Genomic DNA, 11938 nt, shown 5'->3' with positions numbered 1-11938 from the left:
AGGCCGTCGTGACCTGGCAAGTTAACCTAATGCGTCATAATGGGCAAAAGCATAAAATATTTTTTTTTAAAATGCATACAAATATCTACATATATGTATATGTAAACATACATACAAATACATATGCGCATACACACATACATATATACATATAACTAAAAACATTAAAACATGATAAAAAGCAGACACAAATCACCTAAATAGGTGAGTTATTATTATAAAACATGTTAGGGAATATTATTATAAAACATGTTAGGAAATATCGAGGTAAAATAATAAAAAAAATATTTGACTATTCCCATTGGTTCTTTTTCCAAACATGTTGAATCACCGTCAGTAATAAATAAATATTTTTAAAAGTCAGATGGATTTTCAAAATTGGTTATTTCTGTAGGCATTTGTTATTTATGCTATTCTCTTCTTTATTTGTATTCTTTCCTTTTTCCTTGTTTACTTATAGTGTTTTATTGTGATCTTGTTCCAGTTCTGATTCCGATGTTTCATTTATTGTTTTGCGAGGTACAATTTTTTTATTGTTTTGCGAAAAATACCTATTTTAGTATCATCTGACAAATACTCGCCTTTCGCTTGTATCGGATATGTTAAAAACACATTGTGTCAAGAAAACAGTTATGAATGAATAATGAAAAATTTAATCTCAATTATAGAAAAAATATCATTTATTATATTTTTATATAATATATTATTTTTATTTACAAATTTATGATTAAACTTCCATTTAGTTGGTTCTTATTTAAATATAATGATATAAAATGTTTTTGCTAATGCTCTTCTTGATTCTTCAGCAATTCTACTTCTTGACTTTTTAGTAATTCTAAATTTTCTTTATTCTGTCTATTGAAGAAGCCAAACTGAGTTAGAAACAAATAAATTAGTATCGTACATTTAATCGTGAATTATTAAACAGATTCATTATCGTGTCGTATACCTTATTAAATACTGCTATTAAAATGGCAAGTGTTACAATTCCCACAGAAACACCGACAATGTACAACCATATTGGCGTCGGTACTGGTATTGTGTGGATCAATATTGTTCTGGCCGAACTTATCATTGTACTGTAAAGACAGTCGAATTATTATGCATGTATGTTACAATAATTCAATTATTAAAAAATTATACTCACGAAGTATTATTTATTTTCATCGCATAAGATGATAAAGCTATTGCACTTTCTTGATTTAAAATCTTATCTGAAATCAAACACGAGTGTTATATCATATAATTATATGTTATATCATATAATTATATTAGAACAAATATATTATTTTTGAAATTTTCGCACACCTATGTTTGTTGTGCTGACTAGCATTGGAATTGAAATTTGAATTCGGCCAGGTTTGAAATCTCTGCCAGAGCAAAGAATTACCAAGCATGTGACGTTTTCTTCATTTGTACAATTTATATGATATGCATCGATTGGCGAACTTCCATCATTATTCATGTTTTCTATCAAATTATGCACTGTAAATAATCAAAATGTTACTTATGCCTACTGTCTCTAAATATATGAGTCCAAAGGATTTTTAGAGTTAATGTATAATGAGGAGAAATTTGAACTTGCATTATTCGAGTACAAACAATAGATTCAAGGTGAAATGTGCCATATAAAAACTTATATATCCTGATTTAAAAAACATTAAATTGCGCCTCTGGAAGAACAAAGATGCAATTGCATTATATTTTAATATAATGCACTTAATAAAAAACTCAAATTTTGTGATTTTATAATATATTTTTGGTGGAAGTTTGATTAAAATTTCAATTAATCCTAATATAAACATTTATTATTAACTTTTGGCAGACATCGGTCATATTATAAGTACGGAGCTGGTGAGAGAGCTTTCTCTACACATTCTTTTATCAAAAATAAATATTTTGTATCAGTTGCAAAAAAATCCATAATAAGAGTCAATAGATAAAACGTAGCGATAAATTAGATTTGCAATAATAAGTTTATTTTTTTTTCTAGTTAGAACAATATGTGAGGTGCGACATATGTCTGTACTTCTTCTTCCCCTGAGAGATGATTTATGTTTTAGACTTGACCTGATGAAAGTTTTAAACTATATTTAGTTTTAGAACTTTCATTAGGTCAAGTTGAGTTTGATTAATTCGTGTAGATTGTTAGGTTTGAGTTTAAACAGCAAATGGACGTTTCGCAACTGTCAAATTGAGTTACAGAGATTTTAGAGCATCATCTATTTTAAATAGCGTCCATTAGTTAAATTGTATTTTTCTTGTAAAAATGTATATCTACTACTATTGTATTCGGTAGCCAAATTTTTATATTGTATAGATAGATGAATTATATTTTCACTGTTAAAAATATATATTTACCGGCGAAAATATATTCCGATATAATTTCACGGAAATGACATATTTTTAAAAAATATTTTCGGGATAGATTCGAGACTCTTCTTTTTAGATTTTTTTAGTTGGATAACCCAAACAATTTTGGCTTAGAATCAGGGACATAATTTTGCATTTTTCTAGGAGGGAAACAAACATTGGTCAGACTGCGGTAATTTTTTTCAACATTTCGATTTAATTAAAATTCATTGTATTTCATTAAATAACATGCATTTTTCTCCCCCCCAAATAAAGTCCCTGCATATGGCACTAGGATAAAGTGCAGAATTAAACAGTGAAGTGTGCTAGTGCATAAATAATGAGCCAAGTGAAATAATAATTCAAGTTCTTAAATAAAAAGTGCTTACTAAGTACATGGCGCACAATATATCCTATAACTGAGCTGACATTTTTGCTAAGTGGATTAGACTCGGTTGAAGGAAACTCAATGGTCTCAGTTGTAGGATTGTCAGTGGTGTACGATGCTGTTGTTTGATTAAAACTGATTGCCGGTTGGTAAAATGCTCCATTTAAAGGCAAACATATCAACGTTTCCTGATTTAAAGTGACCTGTAAAGATCCAACACATTTTTTAATTTATAAATATAAAATCTGAGAAAAAATATTGTGAAATTTATAATATTTTTTATGCACCGTTGGTTCTGGAACTTTCAGTATATTTATTTCTTTATCTAATTTGACTGGCAAAAATAGTACTACTTTAATATCGTCAGTTGTTGTGTAGCCTTCATTTAATATCTGAAAATAGTTATCAAGAAGTTTGTAAATATAAAATATCATTTTAAAAATCCAATGTACTCACTTCATACGAGTGCACTATTGTTATATTATCCTTAGATGCAACACTGACATACTCGAATTCGCCAAAATCACTGAAATAATTATATATTGCAATGGTATTTGTGTTATGATGTTTGTTATAAAACAGTCCTTTACCTATTTATTTTAAATTTGATGTCACTTTCTAGCTTGGTTTTCAGGACAAATGTGTTATCTAAGGAATCCATTTCTGTTCCACTACTGGAAGCTCGTACTTTCAAATACATATATGTATCACTTTGTCTCAGTAACGACGTGTCAAATTCAACAATAATCGATCTCTGCAATATGTATTAGAATTTAAGTTAACTGATAATTTGCCCATAAACAAGTATTTAATAAATTTTGCCTTCAAGCTAAAAAAATAACACGATACTTTCAACTTTTTCTTTTTTAAAATCCACAAAATTAGGTCAAAAATTGAGCTTTAAATACTATGTATAATAATATTTCTTAAACATTGATAAAAATAAAACAAGCCCAAGCTGTAAATCAAATTCGTCACACTGCTAGTAAATTTCCAAGCCACCGGTGCAAGATAAAATTCTTGAATGCTCAAGTCCAACCAGCATTACCTTCCTTAATGTTGACATTGACTCGCTGACCACAGTGTGAGATGCTGTGCTATTGACTAACTTGAGTGTGTACCGTTACTCTGATGCCAACGGGCGAGTCCTGCTCAATCTCAAAACTCAATCAACAGCAGGTTTAAGATCACTGTGTGTTTTATCTGATTATCTTATTTCTTTAAATCGTATATTGAATATAAAAGGACTCACCTGTACCTCTCTATCATTTATATTTACAGTTTAATTTGAAAATGTCAAGTAAAAAAATATTTATATGTGTACATTTATATACATACCATAGCATGAGATGGCAATGGATTGTCAAAGTTGCAAATCAACGTTGCTTTTTCTAATATGCACTGAGAGGGCACACGTAATAATAGTATATTTGGTTGAATTTCCAACTCAGTCTTGGCTAAAAAGGCAGGTTCTCCGGTGTTTTCAAGAATTAAATTCACAGACAAGTTTGACGTCTTTCCGATGATAAATGGCACTCTGAAAATATTTAATGCAGTTCTTAATAGATCAATTTAAAAGTACACCGTATGCTTAATTGAAAAGGTTAAATTACTCAGATAGTAGCGATAGAGTGACTTTGAGATCTGGCGAGCAAACGAGATCAGTTCCGCATCCAGAAGCAAATGGTATGCTCGTTTTAATAACTTTTTTTGACATAGGGCTTATAACTGGGCAGTCATGGCAGAATGATTCTTCTGAAATTAAAACAATGTGTGGTTAGATAAAAGGTGTTTTTTATTGTTTCTTTATTTATTTCTGGCAGAATGATTCTTCTGAAATTAAAACAATGTGTGGTTAGATAAAAGGTGTTTTTTATTGTTTCTTTATTTATTTCTGGTATGAGTGTGAGTCAAATAAAAAACTTAAAAGCACAATATAAATAAATTAAAACACCGCTCTATTGTCTTTTTATTTACCAGCAGTGTTACGTATAGTTTAAAAAATAATTGACATATTAGTAGTACGAGTCAGGCATGTAGCACATAGCCATAGCAGTAGATTAAAATGGCTGGTGCATATGAACCGGTAGAGCAGCGCTCTGTCATTTGTTTTTTTGAGTAATAATGAAGTAAAACCCACTGAAATGTTCATCACGGTGATGCATATCTGTCACTTCTGCAAGTGTTCAAGTGGATTATAAAGTTACAAAACAGTGTGAATTTTTGATCAAGTCAGGCATTCAAAGTAGTTTTTTTCTACACATACTACTTGTATTTAACGCTATAGAAACTATGTAGAAAAATAATGTCCTTTTGAACTTCTTTTATTTTAAGGTTTTCGTTTTGCTTAATATCGTAAATATAATACATTATATAATTATTGAATAAATATATTATAAAAAGGGAAACTATGATATTATATTTACCATTCATAGGATTACTTTTCAACTCGAATCCAATTTCTATATCTACTGATGTCGAATAGTCGATGGTTTTATTCTGTTAAAAAATATTGTATTAATTATTAAATTATATTATATAATAAAATGTATCTTATATTCATTACCTTAATAGCAAAGGAGATCGTTTTACAGTAGTCAACATTAGGTAAACCACTTATTGAAAAAGTTGAATCTGATTCATTTTTAAATGTGATTCTCCGGTACTCAGAATCAGCTTTAACTTTCAATTCAATTTCTGTAAATATTTCGGTGTCAATGATGTGATAGTAAAAAATATATGATATGACAAGTGAATACCTGTCGGAAAACGTGTGCCTTTAAGATTAATGCAAAAATACGCTGTCAGTTCAGTATCAGTCATTAACAATTCGGTAGGAACTACTTTTAATGTTGCATTAATATTTGTTGACGGGTGACATCTGAATAAAATTACCTTTTCACTTTCGTGCGCTCCAACTACCAAATCTGTAATTTACAATTAACTAATATTAATATATAATTGTTAAAATTGTAAATCTGTCACTGTGACACAATAAACATATATGAGTATTTATTGTAACATTATATTTATTGAAACCGAAGTTTAGGATATAATTTTGGATATATAAATTAAGATAAAGTGATATTTTATAGTAGAACCTAAAATTCAGCCTTAACTAAATTTTATGTTATCTTATATTCGAAAAATAAAGTATTAATATTATTTACCGTTGCAACCATTATCATCTATATCGACAGCTTTTGATATGCTTATGCCGAATCCTCTCATATCTTCCAAAGAAATTCGTTGCACATAGTTAGGATTCAATCCCAATTCACTTCCTAAGTAGATGTAGATTGCACCTTTTCCGTTATCTTCATAAGGTGCTCCAATGGCGACGTCTTTAAAAATTTTTCAACGATTGTATATTACTATTATATTAACATTCATCTCGCATTTTTGCAATAATACCATTAAAACCATCATCATTTATGTCTCCGATTTCTGCTATTGTAGAACCAAACCGAGCACCCTTACTTTGAGTGCCACTTATGATTGCATCTTGTTCGATGAAATTCATCTAAAACCATTCATTAATTAAGATACAGAAATTCATCTAAAACCATTAATTAATTATAATTTTTATATATCATTTGTATAGCTACGTTATGATTAATGTAAACGTAAACTCTTCCAACGTCTGAAGTGGTTTTCATGCCATGCATAGGTGCACTGACTATCAAATCTGTGAGATTGTCCTTGTTAATGTCTAAGGTAGCAAAAGTGTATCCAAAGTATTCGCCCATTTGTTTGCCTTCCAACTTGACATGCATTTTTATTTTATTGTTCTCTCTTATTGGAAAATCAAATATGATCACCTAAAATTAGTTAAAAATTAAACGTGGTGACTCGGAAACTATCACGATTAAAAATCTTACTTCTCCTTTACAATTGGCACCTCTGGGAGCACTCGCAATGTATAATGTAGGCGAACTTATATTAAAGTTTCCATAACCAACGTTGTATCCTTAAATTCAGTTCAATAATGTAATGATTATATTGTATTATATTTATCCCTTCAATGCCCCTCGCACATAAATATCAATTTTTTGTAATCAGCTCGAAATAAAACCCTAATCGGTTACAAAATCAGCGCGAATTTAAAAATTTAAACAAAGTAATACCCGTTATCTTCCTAAAAATACGTGTTAGTGTATGCAAACTCAACTGCTGATGACACTCAAAGCTTGGTCACAATCACGTAATAGGATTACTTTTGGATATCATATAAGCTTTTAGTCATGTTTAGTGACTTGTATGGCGTTCATAACAACGCAGTTACCTTTAAGGTTCCGTTCTTGAACCATATCTTCGGAACATTCGTCTGGGTGTGAAGTAATGGGTTATGCAAAACAAAAAAGCAAATTCTTCACTTGCAAATATATCTGAATAGAGATTGTGATATATACTGAAATTTGCTCTAAATAGATCAATAAAGATTCATCTCAGGAGTAAACAGATTTGAAACGCATGAATGGACGTTAGATTCAGTTTAAAGATTTAGCTTAAAAGCAAATTCTGAGGTGTGAACTTTAGAGCTAAGGTAGTTTACTACAATACAGTGTTTTTATCAATCATATATACACAGCAAACAAATGTGTGGAACGGGTCTCAAAAGTTCAGGATAGATTCACTTTTATGAAGGTTCGTCGAGCACATCTCATGTGTTTAACCTGGTCTCTCGCACCATGATTGTAGGTGTTTGAAAAGTAATCAACAGGTGGCAGTATGAATCAGACACAGGACATGAAGGAACATCAGTAGCTTGAAATGGCCGCTGCACTTGCAGCATGCACCAAAGTGGAGCAGTCCCCTTATGAGGTTTGTTAGTTAATGTTAATTTTTGAAAAGTGTGACTCGTGCATTGATAATGATCACTAATTCATAAATGTATAATTAAGTATTTAATAGAAAGGATTTGTAGCTTACCGAAATAAGATGACGTTTTTAGGTCACTATTGTAATATGGATTAGGAATACTTTGCAACGAAATACGAATATCACTTCGGTAGTGTGTAATTTTGTATTTAATTACAGTGCCTTGAATATATATAAAAGTTTGTTATAATTTTTACTATTCATTATAAATTTATACTTAACTTTTACTTACCTGACCAGATGTAAACGCCAGGTGCTCCGATCAATAGTTCTGTGGCGTCTTCAGATAATTTTACTGACATACCAGCCTGTCCATATGAATAATAATAAACGTATTGTCCGTACGGTGATGAGTTATAATAATAATCAATGTTAAGCATTTGCTTATCTGTAAAATATATTATAAAATTAATATTTGGAAAATTGTATCATTCACTTTCAGATATTAAAATACATATGTTGAAGTATATGTTTTCCTCGGAACAGTACTAAAAATAAAGTATTCAATACATTGAATGCGGATATAATGATACTTTTATTACACTAAACCCAGTAATAATATGGTGCTGAGAATTATGATCAGAATATTCTTCATAGCTAACATTTTGTTAGCAATGTTGTTTTTGTAGCAAACATATTCAAATGAGTGGTATTTATTTTTATTATTAATATATAGACTAGTATGATGAATCAAAGATAACAAATCACATTCAAAGTTTTCATATTCTGAACAAATAAGTGTCCAGTAAGAAAATTAACTCACTGGAATCCAATAACGGAATCAACATTTGCGGTGATGCTGTATTATTTTTAACGCTCCTGATAATGTAGCACATTCCGTTCAAATTATACTTGTCATAATTGTATTGGTTTATCCATCTCGGTGCACACACCTGGATAAAAAACATATAATAAATTTATTAAGACTACTGCTACCAAGGCTATTAACTAAAAAAGTTCTCAAAATAGAGTATAATATATACAATAAAAGTAAAATCATTCAAGCATATAATTCTCTATTATTTTGAATATGTTTATGTTATGTTATGTTATACAGATATTGTGCTTATTGTGTTTTCAGTGATGACTTCTTCATTTAAATAAAAGCTCTTTCAAGTAAAACATATTTTTCAATTAATCTGGCTTATGAATAAATAAAATAAAAATCGAACTAGACATAAGTGACATACATGTATTGATTATAAGTTGTAATAAATCTTTATAATTAATTAAATGGATGCCACTAATTTATAGAATTTGATTTCAGTTTAATGTCTCACTACTTACTTAGTAGTTGTTGATTGTGTTTACCTCATTGTATCCCATTGGGCTCATATCTGTCATGTTGCAATGGAAGATTTACAATAAAATAAATATTTTTTTTCATTCATTCAACTATTTTAATTGCCTAATAATAATGAACTAGCTGACATATTTTTCTACACTTAAAAATTTATTTATTACACTTCATATCGATTCTGAGAATTTTTCTACATCTTTGGTTTTAGTATATTTTCAATTTACTTCACTAATATTTCAAATTCAAATTCAACCAATTGTATTATTATATGCATATATTGACTATAAAATTATTACCACTGCTACTCCGTCTTTGTTGACTGTTCCTTCTAAAGACATTCCTAACCACATGTTATCTTTCCGGTGGTGGTATGACTTTCCATTTGGATAGATTTTTCTAGTATTGGCTTAAATTAAAAATGGTATTAGCAGTAAAAACACTGAATAGTAACTGAATAAGCCATACATACCACTGGAATCATAAATAAAATGAGTACACAAGTTATCGTAGGTCTTTGCCAAATTTATGTCACATGTGTACATAACACCAGGTTCATCAATGTCAGAATGACCTTTGTAAACGGATGTTTCCCGAGGAGCGCCGACTAGTATCCTGTTTAAGATTAAAAATACACATGAAAGATATTCTATAATATTATATATTATATTAAAACTGTCATTCTTTTACTTACATAGCCTTGTCGTTATTTTTTCTCAGCAGTGTCGTATATCCAAAGTAAGAGCGATTGTTACTTTGTTCAGGACTAAATACGATTTTGGATTTTACATTATAACTAAATCCATTAATTTGATAAATTCCAAAAGTTATTAATAGAATGTTTACTAAATTGTATGTGGTTTTAGATATCATTATGTTGTGGTGTCTGTAATCACAGTAAACATTTATTGGTAAGAGCAAATTGTACAATGAACGAAGACATTGACAATGCGGTTTAACCAGGGCCGGTAATAGGTTATTTAACGCAACAGGCATAAATAAACTTGTAATCTCGATAAACCGATGTATTACAAATTTGATTACCATGACTTGGCAGGTTTCCCCAATGCGCCACATTGGCTTTTATACAGAATAAATATTCAACATATACGTACATAAATATACTATATGTACATAAACTCGCATATGCACTCATATACATACGTATATATTCACACACACTTTAAAGCACATATTAGTAATAAAAAAATCGAACGAAATGTTTAATTATATCAATAAATATTTTTTAATGTGATTGTGGTGTACACATAAAAGAGATGTGCGCCATCTCACACAATTTGTTCCAACTTTAAAGTGGAATATTTTTATTTCATTAAAATTCATAGTATTTCATTAAATAACGTGTATTTTTCTGGCCAAACTCAAGGGGGGAAATGACCGTACCTGTTCCTCCTAAAATTATGTCCCTGTTTGTACCAAAAAGTCACGTCTCTTCAGTAAATTAAAAAAGTGCTTCATTAAATAAACGCTACGACGAGAATTCAATAAATTGTTCAAAATGTTAATTGGTAATTAATGATAAATATTGTGGGAGATCAGCTGCGTAGTTAACGCTAAGGTCATTCAAATGACAACTAGTTCGAACGTAAGAAAAGGAAATAACAATTCATTTTGACAAAATATCTAACAATAGAAGACGATCAAATGATTTTTAACGAGAGGGTTAGAGACGATCAAGCGGTTCGATACAAGAAGGTCGGAGACACTACACGCATCGAGAGCAGATGACCACGTTTTAAGATGGCAGACAATCAGACTGAGACCAAGAACAAACAACAAGAGTACATATGCGAGAAACCTTAGCGGATCATCCAGTGGACATCACTTCTCTACCAGCGCTCAGTTTACAGAATATTTTCAACGCGAGACTATTTCGTTCTGGTAATTTGTACAACTTAACCAAATAAACTGTTACCAGCTTTCCGGCGTATATTTTGGCTGCAAAGTCACATCCCTTCGGCATCATCCGAAATAAAACTATTCGATTTTTATAAAATAAATTTTCACTAAACACTTTTATTTAATTAAATACAATGATTGTAAATTTTAACTAAAACTCATAGATACTGCATACTTTGCCTAGGCATTGTAAACTTTACCGAAATTTAACACTTTAATTGGAACGTATACATATGTAATATATAGATGATAGATTACCTGTGTGAAATAATCTTTGGTAAAAGTTTGTATATTTGTATTATTTGGGATATTAATTATTTATTTTAATTGAAATTATTATATATTTATTTTATTTAACATATGAAAGAATAACAGTATAAGAGTAAACAGATAACTTTAACGGATACGACCGTCAGTCGCGCTTAACTGTCACAGTATGCAATGAACTTGAATAATATTTATCGTAATATATTAATCACTATTCATTATACTATATACACATAAACATTATACAATTATTTAATTGACAAAACATTTAATAGTTGACTAAAATATATATTTTATGTATTAATGGAGGATACATTCAATATTTTAATAAATATTGTATATAACTAAAACCTATTATGGTGTTTGAAATGAATTACATATTTATTTGGGTTCAAGTGCTTTATGTTTATTAATCCACGATTTTTAGAAAATTTCTTCAAGTAATAAGATGTGCTTAGTATTTATTTATACAAAAAAATGAATGACTAATGAAAATCAAGGAACCCATCCATTTTCTTTATTTACACTTTAAATGTTAATTTTTAATTAGCTATTCTCTGCATGAATTATACTTTTAATAATATTTATATCAGTAGTCACATACTTCTAAAGAAAATGATGCTGAGTTTCATTCAGTCTTAACCAACTAAATAATAATATGGTAAATAAAATGATATTATAATATGAACATAAATAATCTGCTTCTGTTTCCGCTCGATTACGATGGCACGTACTCATATCTAGTATGTATGTATGATATATGTAAATATAATACGGTTTAACTATCTACATAATGATAACTTGGACCATGAATTATAAAAAGAATATATAAT

The 11938-nt window shown here is 29.5% G+C and overlaps 1 protein-coding gene across 3 annotated transcripts; it reads right to left on the bottom strand.

Annotated features, from left to right (window-relative positions):
* Positions 1-706: 706 nt before the first annotated feature.
* LOC148232898 (integrin alpha-PS3-like) lies at positions 707-11729 on the bottom strand. 3 transcript variants are annotated; one of them, XM_088189987.1, is made up of 24 exons: positions 11710-11729; positions 9613-9804; positions 9391-9533; positions 9218-9327; positions 8385-8514; positions 7854-8009; positions 7673-7783; positions 6622-6710; positions 6349-6561; positions 6155-6263; positions 5911-6084; positions 5500-5667; positions 5307-5437; positions 5167-5239; positions 4354-4495; positions 4079-4277; positions 3331-3494; positions 3197-3266; positions 3028-3132; positions 2742-2943; positions 1309-1485; positions 1148-1214; positions 950-1079; positions 707-872 (listed from the first exon to the last, which is right to left on the bottom strand). In XM_088189987.1, exons 2-24 carry the CDS (start codon positions 9789-9791, stop codon positions 783-785), a joined length of 3132 nt encoding a protein of 1043 aa, XP_088046113.1. In that variant the 5' UTR covers positions 9792-9804; positions 11710-11729; the 3' UTR covers positions 707-782. The 3 variants fall into 3 exon arrangements, with proteins under 3 accessions (XP_088046113.1, XP_088046112.1, XP_088046114.1); XM_088189986.1 differs by lacking the exon at positions 11710-11729 and adding an exon at positions 11097-11238; XM_088189988.1 differs by lacking the exon at positions 11710-11729 and adding an exon at positions 11097-11238 and having other exon boundaries at positions 4354-4492.
* Positions 11730-11938: the final 209 nt, after the last annotated feature.

Source organism: Plectrocnemia conspersa, unplaced genomic scaffold, assembly GCF_051122295.1.
Source record: "Plectrocnemia conspersa isolate PC_06_02 unplaced genomic scaffold, ASM5112229v1 ptg000008l, whole genome shotgun sequence".
NCBI lineage: Eukaryota > Metazoa > Arthropoda > Insecta > Trichoptera > Polycentropodidae > Plectrocnemia > Plectrocnemia conspersa.
This window is presented reverse-complemented; position numbering and strand designations above follow the sequence as displayed.